Below are 14,999 nucleotides of genomic sequence, written 5' to 3' on the forward strand. Positions count from 1 at the left end.
AGATTCATTCTTTTCCATCTTTCGCTCTCTCGTTTCTTCAGTTCTCCGATTAGCTAGGGTTTGGGATCCCCTTTTTCCAAGATTAAATTCTAATAGGTTCTGCGTCGGCAGTCATGGCAGCGATGATGGTCAGTTCGGCGGGTGGGCTTCTGGCGATGCTGAACGAGACGCACCCGTCGCTCAAGCTACACGCGCTCTCCAACCTCAACAATCTGGTCGACAACTTTTGGCCTGAGATCTCCACCAGCGTTCCTGTCATGTACACTCTCTCTTTCGCTGATCATTTTCTGTAATTTCTCTATTTTTTTAGTAGGGTTTCGGTTCTCGCTGCGGTTGATCCGTTTGTTTTTGTTGAGAAGTTGCGAGAGAGAAATAAAACAACCTATAAATTAATGAACTGTGCTTTCGACATTGTTCTGTTGCAACGTGGTGGAAGAGAATATAAATCGGGGGCTTAAATCTCGGGTTTACATTAATTCCTTTATTCTAATTTCTGGGGAAGAAGGATATTTTTCTTGTTCTTGTTATAAAAGTAGGGTTTCTTTCCGTAAGGGAAGGAATTGGGTTTCGTATTTTTTGTAGATTTTGATTGTCTTTTGGGAAGTGACCGGGGGAAACTCATTAGATGGAAGGGATATTCTAATGGTTGAAGACCTAAACCTAACAGGAAATTCCTAGTTTTTTCATGCTACATGTGCTGTAACTGATGTTTGGTAATTTATTGACCAATTCATTTAGTTGTTTGGGTATGCTGGAAAGTAACTTCGTCAATTAATAGTAATGGAAGTAGTGATACCGATACCCAAGTCTTTTGAGGTTTGATTGGTTCCATATATTAGGTTGCCGGTTCCCCCAATGAAAGATTTACATTAAGTGTTTTCTCTAATTTATCTCTACGGTTTCTTTTTTTATTGCGAGTTCTTATTATTATAGAGCATTTTGAAGGATGGATATTTTTCTCAAATGCAAAATTATCCTATTTTTGCTAGTGGAGCTAAGAAGAATAATTAAAAAAGAAATGAAAAATGATTTATTGGTATGTGTAGTGTGACTGCAGGATTCATGAAAATCATCTCCCGCTCTTTAGTATTCCTTTGTTTTAATTCCCTCTGACATCATTTTGGATTTTTAGACATCATCTTTATATTAAATTACTGACTCAACTTGCATTAAAATTGCTGTATACACTGCCTGAAAGGTTTAATTGTAAAACTATTAATAATTGACAAAAAGTAGAGACATCTTTGATTTAGGTAATGAGGCAAGTATATTCTTGGACCATGATCTTGATTATCACACTTAAGTGATGGAATATAATCTCCCAGATATACTTTTGTGCAATTGCATTGATAATTTCAACAAGTGATGACCGATTCTTAATTTTTCTCTTTTACATTGATTAAAAACTTATGATTTGGTGTTTGGAATATTACTACTTGTGCAGGTAGATGGTTTTTGCTATCATTGATTGATTAATGGGTATGGATTAGGGCGTAGGATGAGGCTTTCTTAGAAACTGTAGTACATGTGCAGTAATTGACATGTGCAATCTTTCCTACAATGTATGCTTGGTTATATGGGGAGAACTAACTAACTTTTTCAATTACTATTAATGGAAACAATGATATTTAATCCTCCGGTTTGATTTTTATTTTATTTTTTGCATCAATCTCAAGAATTTGAGATCGTGAGTAGGTTGTGATCTCGCTAACGAGATGTTAAAAATATGAACATATTAATCTATGAAAATAACATTTGGACTTATAAAAAAAGGAGATGAACATGTAGAGACCACCTTCCATACTGCTGCAATCTGTGGTTTCCATATAATCCTCTTCAATTGGCAAAGAGGCCCACCATTCTTCTGTGATACCCAAGACATCCCAACTTCGCTGACAAAGTTATTCCATAAGGTATTGGCAATCTCACAATGGAGTAAGAGGTTGTCAACTGATTCCCTGCTCTTCTTGCCCAATCTCTCAGTTTCCTAACAAGAAAGTTGCAATAGCTGTTTCTTTTAATAGCTCTCTGTCATCATATCTAAAAGGCATGGATTTCAATATAATAAAGCATCTTGAAGCGTGGATTTTGCACTGGCTGCTAACCTTACGCACAGTCTAATTCTTCTTCTCAGTACACTAACAGACCTAGGAAAGAAGTTACCAAAAATAGAAAGATATAAAGTTGAGATAAGATTTATCAGTACGTGGAGTGTGGCAGCAATAGTTATAAAAATGGGCTCTGCACTGTAATGTGACTTCATCCTAATTCCCCTTGAAATCTTTTTGGCCTTTAATTCTGCATCATTAAAACAAATCAGTGGTCCTAGTATTTAAGTTGCTCACCCCCAATAAATTGCATCAATGGACAAGAAATCCTTACTTGGGGGGATGAGGCAATTTAAATGCTTGGACCATGATTAATATTTACACCATTTTGATCGATTAATATAATGTGTGGCATTTTTTCAGCAATTACATTGTCCCTGTTTGTTGCATAGATTGTTCAACCACTTTAACAAGTTCATTAACTTTCAATTTGATATTTCTTGGCTTTTGATTTGATGTTAGGCATCTCGTCTCTTATAGCTTAATAAGGGTATGAATTTTTTCTTAATTGACAATTATGATTCATTGTTGCAGAGAAAGTTTGTATGAAGACGAAGAATTTGACCAACATCAGAGACAACTTGCTGCACTGCTTGTGTCAAAGGTAGAATGCTTTTGTTGGTCCCTTTTTTTTTTTTCCAATTAACAACTATTTTTCAGCACCCTCTACATTGATATGATTGCCACCATGACTTCCAATTCTCTAGTTTCTAGACTTGAAAGATTTTTGCTCTTTTTCTTCCCCTTGCTAGTTGGGTGTTTCCTTGCATTTAATAAATAGCATTTAACCCTTAGGGTTTGGCTCAAGTGGTAAAAGCCTTTGGCTTGGGAATATGCTCCCCCCAGGTCTAAGGTTCAAATCCCCCTGGGTGCAAACAATCTCTAAGGGCTATCGGACGAGGGGAATTTCCCCTTGAATTACCATAGGTGCACTTGCAGAAAACTCCTTGCCAAGGGCCTGTGCACCCCCAAGATTAGTCGGGATGCTGTTCCCGGACACCTGGTGCCAATCAAAATATAAATAGCATTACTTGTAAGAAAACGTAGGCCCCGTTTGTTTATACAAATCATCTCAACTCATCTAATCATTACAAATTTTTCAAACTCCCACACAATTTAATAAACAATTCAACTTTTTTAAATCCCTAAACAAAAATAATATTAAAAAATTATGTTCTAACAATATTTTATTCAACTTTCAACTCTTATCTCATATCATCTCATCACATCTCATTTGTGTAACTAAACGAGGGCGTAGTCTTCTAAAATGAGATCCTTTGGTTCCAGATCCATTAGGATGGAAAAAGACTACTGGAAATACTTAAAACTGTTTCAAACTTCAAGTTGCTGTAATTTCTTTCTCGATTTATTAGTAGCTAATCAGAGAATTCTATAACTAGTAATTAGACTAATATAACATATAGGTTTTGGAAGTTGTCTGATGTTATATGTTGAACATATATATTTCATTTATTCGTTTTACTGCTTGAATATTTAGTTTCTACTTGCTCATTAACATGGAAGTTCCTTTTCTCTCAGGTTTTCTATTACTTGAGCGAGCTTAACGATGCACTATCGTATGCCTTGGGAGCCGGTTCTTTATTTGACGTGTCAGAAGATTCTGATTATGTTCATACGCTTCTTGGTATGAGTGACCATGTTAAATTAGAAAATATCAATGTAATTTAATTGTTGATCATAATATTCAATTATCTTCGGAGGTTGAAATTGTATGCTTGTTTGAGAATTTTGAAGTAATTATCTTGCATTTAATTAACCCCTAGGGGTTGGCTCAAGTTGTAAGGGCCTTGGTCTTGGGAGTATGCTCCCCCATTGGTCTAAGGTTTGAACCCTTGGGTGCAAACAATTTCTAGGGGTCACTTTCCCTTGATGAAAGGTTGATGCTTTATTACAGTGTGGGAGTGTTTTACGTGGGTCTAGGGTTTAACTTCTGGGATCCCTTTTCATAAAAAAAAAAAAAATTACATTTAATTTAATTTTGGTTCTTATCCACAGCTAAAGCTATAGATGAATATGCCAGTTTGAAGACGAAGGCAGCAGAATCAAATGATTCAGCAGCAAAGGTGGACCCTAGGTTGGAGGCAATTGTGGAGAGGATGCTGGATAAGTAAACCCATACCCATTTCTCCGAATTGAAAGTAACACCTTGGATATTTAAGCTAATTTAAAATTTCTTATTTAGGTGTATTGCTGATGGAAAATACCCGCAAGCTATGGGGATTGCAATTGAATGCCGGCGATTGGATAAACTTGAGGAAGCAATCACAAAGAGTGATAATGTTCAAGGGACTTTATCTTATTGCATTAATGTCTCTCATTCCTTTGTTAATCTTAGAGAATATCGGCGTGAGGTAAGTATTGTTGTTCTAGCTCACTGGATATTTATAGCTGTTTTTTTAGTACTGGTATTTGACCTCTATTCTCAGTCCAAGGCGATGAGTGACAGACGTTAATCCTTGTTTGATTGTCCTGACAGGTACTTCGTCTCCTTGTTCAAGTATATCAAAAGCTGCCTTCTCCTGATTATTTGAGTATATGTCAGTGTCTCATGTTCTTGGATGAGCCTGAAGCCGTTGCAAGTATATTGGAAAAGCTTCTTCGCTCAGAAAATAAAGATGAAGCTCTCTTGGCATTTCAAATAGCCTTTGATCTTGTAGAAAATGAACACCAAGCATTTCTCTTAAGTGTGAGAGATCGCCTTTCAATTCCCAAGACTAAACCTTCTGAACCAGTGCAGCCTGGACCCGCTGAACCTGATTCTTCGCAGAATGAAAATTCCACAGCTCCAGAGGATGTTCAAATGAGTGATGGGAGTTCTCCGTCTAATTTGAATGTGCATGAAACCGATCCAAAAGAAGTAATATATGCAGAGAGGCTGACTAAAATCAAGGGAATTTTGTCAGGAGAGACGTCAATACAGTTGACTCTTCAATTCTTATACAGTCATAACAAGTGAGGCAGTTGCTTTCTGTATTTCATTTACTTAGTTTTCAAAAACCCCTAGGGGTTGGCTCAAGTGGTAAAGGCCTTGGGCTTGAGGGTATGCTCTCCTAGGTCTAAGGTTTAAATCACCTTGGGTGCAAACAATCTCTAGGGGCCATCAGACTGGGGGATTTCCCCTTGAAATTACCCAAGGTGCATTTATGGGAAACTCCTTGCCGAGGGCATGTGCACCCTTGGGATTAGTCGGGATGTTGTTCTCGGACACCCGGTGTCAATCAAAAACTTAGTTTTCAAATGCTATTTTGGTCCCTTAGAAACAAAATTTTGATTAGGTCCTTACTAAGTTGACTTCAATTTGCAATACAGATCAGATCTTCTCATCCTCAAGACAATAAAGCAGTCAGTCGAGATGAGAAATAGTGTCTGTCATAGTGCAACGATTTATGCTAATGCAGTTATGCATGCTGGAACAACTGTGGATACATTTCTGAGGGAGAATCTAGTGAGTCAGATTTTGCTTCGTCCTGGATTTTTTATTTTATGATGCTCTATGTTCTGTTATTTATACTTAACCCTGTGTAACCCTGAAATTCAGGACTGGTTGAGCAGAGCCACAAATTGGGCTAAATTTAGTGCAACTGCTGGTCTTGGTGTTATTCACAGAGGCCACCTCCAACAGGGGAGGTCACTGATGGCACCATACTTGCCTCAGGGTGGGGCTGGTGGTGGTGGCAGTCCTTACTCGGAAGGTGGAGCTCTCTATGCTTTGGGTCTTATTCATGCAAACCATGGTGAGGGCATCAAACAATTCCTTCGCGAAAGCCTACGCAGTACTAATGTGGAGGTACTTTAAAACAATGGTTTTTCTTCTCATAGCCAAGGAATTGTAGTTGCCAAAGAAGTTTATATTGGGGTTTTGGGTGCAGGTTATTCAACATGGTGCATGCTTAGGTCTTGGTTTGGCGGCTCTAGGAACTGCTGATGAGGAGATTTATGATGACATTAAAAATGTGCTCTACACTGATGGTGCTGTTGCTGGTGAAGCTGCTGGCATCAGTATGGGTTTACTCATGGTTGGAACTGCAAGTGAGAAGGCAAGTGAGATGCTAGCTTATGCACACGAGACACAACACGAGAAGATCATACGGTAAAGTCTTATTTAGTGATCTGGATGTCGAACTGAGTCTTCTCTGTACATGGTTTTTACTCTTTTTAATATGGTTATTGGATGTTGCAGGGGTTTAGCATTGGGAACAGCCCTCACGGTCTATGGAAGAGAAGAAGAAGCAGACACCCTAATTGAGCAGATGACTCGTGATCAGGATCCTATATTGCGCTATGGTGGTATGTATGCATTGGCGCTGGCCTATAGCGGAACAGCAAACAACAAAGCCATTCGACAGCTGCTACACTTTGCTGTATCAGATGTGAGTGATGATGTCAGGAGGACTGCTGTTCTTGCACTTGGGTTTGTCCTGTACTCTGAGCCAGAGCAGGTTGGTTCCTTCTTGTTTCTTCCTTGCTATTTTGCCTGTTTGCTTTTTTTTTTCCCTTTTTGTTTTTGCTTTGTCACTTTCAATGCAACGTGATGCAAGTCTCTTGCTCCTCTTCTTTGAATAGCTCATCTGCCTTTGTTTTTTCTTCTTAGCTTTTTCTTTTGTGCTGCTTTTTTGTTTTTAAATTCTTACATTTTTTGTGGGTTATCTGCAGACTCCGCGAATTGTCTCCCTACTGTCTGAATCTTACAACCCTCACGTTCGATATGGTGCAGCCCTTGCAGTGGGCATTTCTTGTGCTGGAACTGGCCTGAGTGAGGCTATATCTTTGCTAGAGCCTTTGACATCAGATGTTGTTGATTTTGTTCGTCAAGGTGCCCTTATTGCAATGGCCATGGTTATGGTCCAGATTAGTGAAGCCAGTGATTCACGTGTTGGAACCTTCAGGTATTGTGTTATTATTTTTTATGTTTTTCATAAACATTTATTTTCTTATTATGTCTGATATCTCCTTAATTCTAGGCGGCAATTGGAAAAAATAATTCTTGATAAGCATGAAGATACCATGAGCAAGATGGGTGCAATCTTGGCCTCTGGAATTCTTGATGCAGGTGGAAGGAATGTAACCATAAGGTTGCTTTCCAAGACAAAACATGATAAAGTCACTGCAGTTGTTGGTCTAGCTGTTTTCAGCCAGTTTTGGTATTGGTATCCCCTTATTTATTTCATAAGCTTGTCGTTCTCACCCACTGCTTTCATTGGACTGAATTATGACTTGAAAGTTCCAAAGTTTGAGTTCTTATCACATGCAAAGCCATCACTTTTTGAATATCCCAAACCAACGACTGCGCCCACAACTACTTCTGCTGTAAAACTGCCCACTGCGGTTCTGTCAACCTCAGCAAAGGCCAAAGCGAGGGCAAAGAAAGAAGCTGATCAGAAGGCTAATGCTGAGAAGGCTTCTGGGGCAGAGCCTTCATCTGTTGGTCAAAGTAGTGGGAAAGGAAAATCATCTAGCGAGAAGGATGGGGACTCAATGCAGGTAATCATCACCCCTACTTCATTGCTACTTTTACCTGCAGTTGTTCAATAAATTTAAAGGTGCGAAGATAGAATTGAAAACTTCTCTTGGATCTTTCATGCATAATATGTGCTTTTGTGACCAAAAAGCAATGATGTGTGCTTTTGTGATATATGGGTATTGGTGGTTGAAGCTGTTTCATTGTTAATACCAAGTTGGTCAATATGCAGAGGGCCGTTATGGTTGGAGTTGTTTTATTTTGGGTCCAGAAATTGTATATATAGGAGGTTCTCAAGGAAAAGAGACCGCGAGTGAGACCCTAATGAGAAAAAGAAGCAAATGATAGAGAGCCAGACTCAATTACTTGGGACAGTTTGTTAGTTTTTGGCATATCACATAATTATCATCTCATACGTTTGATTTGGCAGGTTGATGGCCCACCAGAGAAGAAATCGGAGCCGGAGTTGTCTTATGAGATTCTGACCAACCCTGCCAGAGTAGTTCCTGCACAGGAAAAGTTCATTAAATATCTAGAAGAAGGCAGATATGTGCCAGTGAAATTGGCACCTTCTGGCTTTGTTCTTCTTAGAGACTTGCGTCCAACTGAACCCGAGGTACTTAGCCTTACAGACACGCCGGCAACTGCAGCATCACCTGCTGGTGGAGCAGCAACAGGACAGCAAGGTTCTGCATCAGCCATGGCAGTTGATGAGGAACCTCAGCCACCTCAGGCTTTCGAGTATGCCGCATGATTTTGGCTTCGATCCACTTTGTTCATTCGGTGGTGAGTTTATTTAGTGGTCTTTGAGAAACTATGATGCTCTTTAATCGAAGAAGAAAAATTGTGCCAGTAATTAGTCAGGTGACATGTATTGGAGTTAAATTATTCGGAAAAAAGAGCGACATGAAGTCTTTCAAGTTTTTTAATATGCCCTTTTCTTTTGATTTTTGATTTTATTTTATTTTTGGAACTAACGTCTTATGTTTACAATTTGAACCATCTGTATTATTATGGTTAATTAAGTTTAGAATTTTGTGAGTTTATTTTAGTTCAAAAAAAAAAAAAAAAAACTCCAAATCAAAAAAAAGAAAAGAAAAGAAATTATAATGCAAAGTATAATGAGTATACCAAATGTTTTCCATCACATACAGCTAGCTGTAAAGCATTTAAAGATTCCCCCAATATTTCAAATTAAAAATAAAAAAAATAAAAAAAGAAAAGGAAAAGGAATGGATTAAAGCACTAACCAATTCCACTATCCATCCCACTTCCAAACTTCAACTCATTAACTAAAGCCCCCCACTAGCAATATATATCATCTCTCCAAAAGACAGATCCATTAACACCAGAATCTCCAAATGCTTAAAAGGTTCTGCACAATTCTCCACATAATAGAGATGGATATGTTTACATATGAAATCTACTTATTTAATATGGGTTCACATTGCTCACTGGCAAAATTAAATTAAATATGGTATAATTCATATATTGTTTTATTGTCTCTCTCTAATTATGAAAGTAAAAAATTTCTTCCTTAATTTTTAAGTCATTATTCTCTTATCATCTCTTGATTTGATATCAAATAATTGGTATCATTTTCGGGGTGTAAATCGGGTTGGTGAATTTTCGATCTATCATTTTCCTCAGACCGAACATCTATAAGGATCGGATCGGATCAAAAGCTATTGATCCGGTCCGGTCCGATAGTTGTCAATCAGTTCGGTCTGACCTAATTATTTTATTATTTTTTTTTATCTTTTTTTTTTCCAAATAAATTACTAAAAAATTATTTAAATTACTAAATTAAATTTAAATAAATTATTAATGTAGGTTAAGTAACTAACTCATTAAAACAAATGTATTTTACTATAATTATATTTATGATGTCAATAGTTACTATTTACTAATTTAGACTTTACTCTTTAGCATGCGTAATTATCAATAATGTCATACATTTTATATATAGTTAATAAATATCAAATAATTTCATTGTACAAAAATTATTCATATTTGCTTGTAACTTAGGTATTTAAAAAAATTACCTAATTATTTTAATTAAGTGTAAATAGTAGAATATGTATGAATGTATGATGTATTAATTATTTACATGTAATGACATAGACTAACATGATTTATTATTTATTAATAGTTCAACCATATTACAACCTGTACAACCATCAACCATTGGTTTTTCTCCAACCACGACAGCCACGTTGGTTTCCAACAACATTACCCCATGCATGCTTTACGTACGAAGAGGAATCAATTATTTTTATATTTTATTTTTCTTTTTTAAAAAAAAATTAAAAAAAATATTTGTTTATGAAATGATATTATTATATTATTGTATAAAGAGTAAGGAGAGTCTCACAATGAGGCTTTGTTGGCTCCTAAACTCAGCAGAGAAGAAACAAGGAAGAAGACATTATTGCTTTTGCAGTCTTTTTCATTATCCAACCTGTACGTACAGACTTGCAGAAAAAATTGGATATGTGCAATGAATCAGTGATAAAAAGACACCAACGAGAGACCAGTGGGGCAGGATCACCAAAATCTGATGAAAGATGTAATCACTAATCAGAAAGGCCAAGGTTTCTCAGACTCAGAGAGGAAAAAACAAAACATAAGACAAAAAGCAAAATATGCAGAGGGGGTCATCTTTATTCCATGGAGCTTTTCAAAGTTCCATCAGTACAAGTATTAACAAAGGGGGAAGGAAATACAGTACGAAAATAATAATAATAAAAAAAAGAAGAAAATCCCAGTAAATTTCTGTACCAAATGGCAAATAGACTTGACCCAGTTGGCTGAACCCTAACCTCACACACCACAAGTACAACCAACCAACCAACCCTCTTTCCCTTTTCCCCTCAGATGATCTGTTGGATATTTGCTGTGTTAACTTCTCACTAGACATAACATCTGTTATGTTAAGGACCATTAGTCTACACCTTTAACAGTCCTACTTCTTTCTTTACAAGTGAATTAAGAGTGATGGAAGATGGAAATAAGACCATCACCATTCCAAGTAAAACTCTAATTCCTGCTACTTCAACAGATAATATGCAGGAAAAGAAGTCCTGATGGAACATTAATGTAATCTACAGGTCTAATTTCACCCATTCATATCTCCCTGGAAGCGGCTTCTCGTTCACAGGATCAAAGTTGTACCTGCAGATAAACCCGAATCGACAAACATTAATATCAGCTAATGGGATGGTAACTAAATCTTGCTACTGGAATTTTTTAAAGTCTAGAGCAATCTGAATCAATTAAATCTTGCTAATGGGAAATGTTTGTGGCATACTTTTCGATGAATTGTCTTCGCTGCTCTTCCACAGAAGCAGCAAAAAAATCGTCCATTTCTTGCGTTGTTGGGATGTGCCTCACAGTTGTGTTCTGGGTTCTGCCGTTAGTCTTTGTTGGGCCGGAAGGCCTGGTGGTAGAACAAGGAGTTCTTATGGTGTCTGGATCCCTCCTAATCAAACTGCAGGGAGTGGATTCCCGAGTACTCCTGTCAACGTAAAGATTAATTTTTATAAAAAATGATAGTTGCAGTCGTGAGTGCATCGTGCTATCACTTTAAAAAAAATTAATTTTTTAATAATAAACTCAACTTTTTTTCAAAACGACTATACAACGCTTGAGCATTCCACGATTGTATGTAGTATTACTCATTACTCGTGATCAGACCCAATGAAATAAACAGTAATCAGACCCAATGAAATAAACTTTGCATATTCCACTTCGAATAATGCAATTGGATCAATATCATGGGAAGATCAAAATGGAGAAACAACATATAGGACAGACTTCATTTTATAGCCCGTGTGTCGGTACCATCCAAGTTCTAGAAACTAGTAAAAGCATTATCATAAAGCACAATACAACCTCAAAGCAATCAAATCAGAACAAACAAACAACATTTTCTCCACCGACCGAAAATATATAATACAAAGAAAGGTAGCTGAGTAATAATAGTAGAGAACTGATGGTGCTACGTTCAAGATTCAGAACATATCTTCTTTTATTTTCTTTTCTTCGCAAGGTTCAGAACATATCACTATAAAGTCTTCTTTTTTTGCTTTTTATATACATTAGACTCGTTACAAAATTTACATCTCCCTTTTTATATACATAAGTCGGAAAATACCTCAAGAAATGGACTTCTAGTTCTTGAGTAATTTTTTCGAGTCAGTAAGCTTCAAGCAAATGTGATTTTTAAAATTAAAAAAAGAAGAAAATACAGATTTTTTTTTTTTTTAAAATTTTAAATTTTAAAAGAAGAAGAAGTTCGGCCGTGAACTCTGAAAACACTACTGACCCAAAAGAAACATTAAACTAAACATCAATAGGGTCCACCGAGAAATTTATCGAAAACTCGGAAAATATGGAAGCTGAGACGGAAGTTGTTCATATTTCCTTTTAAGGAATGAATGAAGGTAACACGAAAATTAAAATCTTGCATTTTTCTTGTTAACTGATTTTCCCCCCAAAATCAAAATTTTGCTAAGTGGCTTCAATAAATCACCCGCAGTTTCCTTCTCTTCAAACCAAATGCTCAAACCCCAAAGGAATGAAAAGTTCACCACCGCAGATTTAAAATTCCCCGGTCTCCCAACGAAAACACTGAAGCTTTTGTTCATACTATGATTCTAATGCTCAATTCGAATTCCACTCAAAGTACGTGAATTTGAGCCCAAAAACAAAAGTATTCGACACTAACTTTAAAAAAAAAAAGGAAAAATATTAAAAAAAAAAAAAAGAAAAGTAACGTAAACCAGAGAAAAAAAATAAAAGAAAGAAAACCCCCCCGATGAATTCAAATCGAAATTTTCTTTATTTTCCCTCCCTTTCCCAGCAACCAAACAGAGGCTAAAGAAAGCAACAGCCCCCCAATGGAGAGGTTTGAGGTTAAAGAAACAATAAAAATGAAACCCGAAAAAAAAACCCACCTCTCTCTACCTTCGAACTCCAAAACATTCTCCCCAAACGAAGCTTCCTCAAGTCCCAAGTCACCATTGTTGTTCTTGCTACTCTTTTTCTTCTTTTCTTGAAGGCCTTCTTTAGCACCACCCACAACCTTCTTCGCCTCCTCCTCTTCCAAGGGCCCAGGGGAGACTGGCCCATCGGAGGCAGAGCCCACTCTAAGCCTCGACCCAGACCTAGGGTTTGATTTGGGGATAGAATTATCCATATCCGGGATTTGATTTTGATGCTGCACGCAGCTTTCTATATAGTTGGGTCCCTGTTTGTGGCGCTTGGGTACAGAGCCGTGGCCAGAAAGAACGATTGGAGGCTTCTGGAGACGGCGGCTCCGGAGCTGGAGGTAGGAGACGGAGCCGGTATCGGTAGTGGGAGAAGGAGTGGCAGGGGACTCCTGGAGGGCTAGGGTTCTGGCGCGTGTGCGTACCCCGAGGGAGGACTGGGAGACCTCCATGACGGCAACCTCGCCTGTAGTTTTGGCCTTGCGAATATACTTCCCCATGATTCTGATATGCTCCCTCTTCTGTATGCTTCAAAAGCCAATAATCCGAGATAAGCCAAAAGATTTGAATTCAATTCTCATGAGAGAGAGAGAGAGAGGGGCATTTGTAATTTTGTAGTGTCTCTGGCTTCGTATATATAAACGCCAATAGGGTTGTGGAGGAAGTCAGTCTGTCTGGGCCACTGTACTTCGAATTTCTCTTCTTTTTTTTTTTTTTTCTTTCCACTTCGATTTCTTCCTCTCCACTACTGCTTCACACTTGTTTCGGTTTATCCTTATCATCTGTTTCTTTTATTTTTTCTGATATTTTATTTTATTTTGAAGAACAAAAGTCTTGCACACAAATTAATACTTTTAGCTATATTTAATTATTGTAATAATATGTTACCTGATTGACATAATTTTAAAATTTTAAAATAAGAATATGGAGTTTAAAACCCGCCTCCGCCAATTATATTTAAAAAAAAATACTAAATTTTATAATAACAAGAGTTTCACATTAGAATTTCAAAATTTTGTATTTCTCATTTTTTAATGTTAAATACAACTTATCTTGTTTACCTTTTTTTTGTCAATCAAACTCAAGAAAATCTTTTTCTTTGTTTGATAATCTGAGATTGGTATGGTTTTGATAGTCTACCCATTTTGGTTTTGGGTATTGATAATGCTCTTATCTTGTTTGTGCTAGATAAGGATTTACACAACTGGCTCACAATTTTGGTAAATCCTTGATTTTAATTAATTGAAGATGCTTCTTGGATTAAAATCAAATGAAAAAGGTGCTCAACTCAGAATCCATTCAAATTCATCTTCAGAATGATGTACCAAATAATTCAATTGAACCCAGAATATTTAATTTCTCAGCTCTTCCTAAGTCTGTCCTTTGACCACTAGGCTGCCAAACCAATTCAATTGGCTTAGGAACTTGCAAAGAAGGAAGAAGGAAAGTTTCATGATTCTCTCCCATGCTTTAAATTGGTACAAAGACCATTTACTACTTTCAAGCTTTGACTCCCAGCACAATAAATAAATAATCTCTTACAGATTTAATTTATAAGAAAACTTTAGTTTTATCTTCATTTGTTTTTGCAAATAAGTGAAATAAATTGAGATAAAAGTTAAAAATTAAATAAAATATTATTATAATATTATTTTTATTTTAAAATTTTAAAAAGTTAAATTGTTTATTTTATTTTATGTAAAAATTTGAGAAAATTGTAATGATTAGATGAGATGAGAATGTTTGTGAAAACAAACAAGGTCTAATCTTATAATGTTAAGAATGTGCATTCTAAACCAATGAAGCATAATGGTAAGCCATGTACGAGTCTATCCTTTGTTACTATACAAGTAATAATATTCATATAACATATTTCATAATATATATTGTAAAATAAGGATATTTTAGTAAAATAATATTACTTTAATAAGTTAGTTTACAAAAATAATATTCTTTTTAAAATATTATTATATAAAATGTTGTGAAAAATGACAGTATATTTATCATTTTTGGTTACTATAAAGAGGGGCTCAGCAAAAATACCTGCACTTACATAAAGAGGGGCTAGAGCTCATGTTTTGGATGTGTGTTTAGTGTACTTGACTTAGAAGATGGTGGCTAACAAACCATCGGCATCTTCATTTGCCTTTTATGACTTCAATATGTCTTATCTTTGCACACGCAAATACCTTTGGAAAACTTCAAAGTAATTTTAAAATTTTTAATGAATATTTAATGTTATACTCACATAAATAAATAATAATAAATTATAATGGGAGCCACACGCTATGTGCATTCTCTTTGAAGAACTCCATCCTTGAAATTTGGATAGGATCTAAGAGACCTCTTTTAGGCTTCATCCTCTCTATTTTTTTTGCGATCAATGTCACTAGCAGGGATGTAATCAATTTGGTCCAGTCT

General features: G+C 36.3%; 2 protein-coding genes across 2 annotated transcripts; one reads left to right on the forward strand and one right to left on the reverse strand.

Annotated features, from left to right (window-relative positions):
* LOC109021969 (26S proteasome non-ATPase regulatory subunit 1 homolog A) lies at nt 1-8,633 on the forward strand. The gene is made up of 13 exons (XM_019004730.2): nt 1-259; nt 2,643-2,712; nt 3,648-3,753; nt 4,125-4,236; nt 4,312-4,480; nt 4,606-5,081; nt 5,439-5,574; nt 5,668-5,916; nt 5,999-6,219; nt 6,310-6,568; nt 6,783-7,015; nt 7,091-7,610; nt 8,018-8,633. Exons 1-13 carry the CDS (start codon nt 114-116, stop codon nt 8,339-8,341), a joined length of 3,021 nt encoding a protein of 1,006 aa, XP_018860275.1. The 5' UTR covers nt 1-113; the 3' UTR covers nt 8,342-8,633.
* Nucleotides 8,634-10,214: 1,581 nt separating this feature from the next.
* Nucleotides 10,215-13,266, reverse strand: LOC109003596 (cyclin-dependent kinase inhibitor 5-like). Its single transcript, XM_035683590.1, has 3 exons — nt 12,546-13,266; nt 10,898-11,104; nt 10,215-10,761 (listed from the first exon to the last, which is right to left on the reverse strand). The coding sequence occupies exons 1-3, from the start codon at nt 13,076-13,078 to the stop codon at nt 10,692-10,694; spliced, it is 810 nt and encodes a 269-aa protein (XP_035539483.1). The 5' UTR covers nt 13,079-13,266; the 3' UTR covers nt 10,215-10,691.
* Between the last annotated feature and the right edge of the window lie 1,733 nt (nt 13,267-14,999).

The sequence above is a fragment of the Juglans regia genome, chromosome 12, assembly GCF_001411555.2.
Source record: "Juglans regia cultivar Chandler chromosome 12, Walnut 2.0, whole genome shotgun sequence".
In the NCBI taxonomy this organism is placed as follows: domain Eukaryota; kingdom Viridiplantae; phylum Streptophyta; class Magnoliopsida; order Fagales; family Juglandaceae; genus Juglans; species Juglans regia.

Coding starts and splice junctions, on each gene's coding strand:
- LOC109021969 (XM_019004730.2), top strand. CDS start 114: ATGGCAGCGATGATGGTCAGTTCGGCGGGTGGGCTTCTGGCGATGCTG. Junction 260..2,642: donor TCCACCAGCGTTCCTGTCAT/GTACACTCTCTC, acceptor TCATTGTTGCAG/AGAAAGTTTGTATGAAGACG. Junction 3,754..4,124: donor TTATGTTCATACGCTTCTTG/GTATGAGTGACC, acceptor TCTTATCCACAG/CTAAAGCTATAGATGAATAT.
- LOC109003596 (XM_035683590.1), bottom strand. CDS start 13,078: ATGGGGAAGTATATTCGCAAGGCCAAAACTACAGGCGAGGTTGCCGTC. Junction 11,105..12,545: donor GAGTTCGAAGGTAGAGAGAG/GTGGGTTTTTTT, acceptor TTACGTTGACAG/GAGTACTCGGGAATCCACTC. Junction 10,762..10,897: donor CGAAGACAATTCATCGAAAA/GTATGCCACAAA, acceptor GTTTATCTGCAG/GTACAACTTTGATCCTGTGA.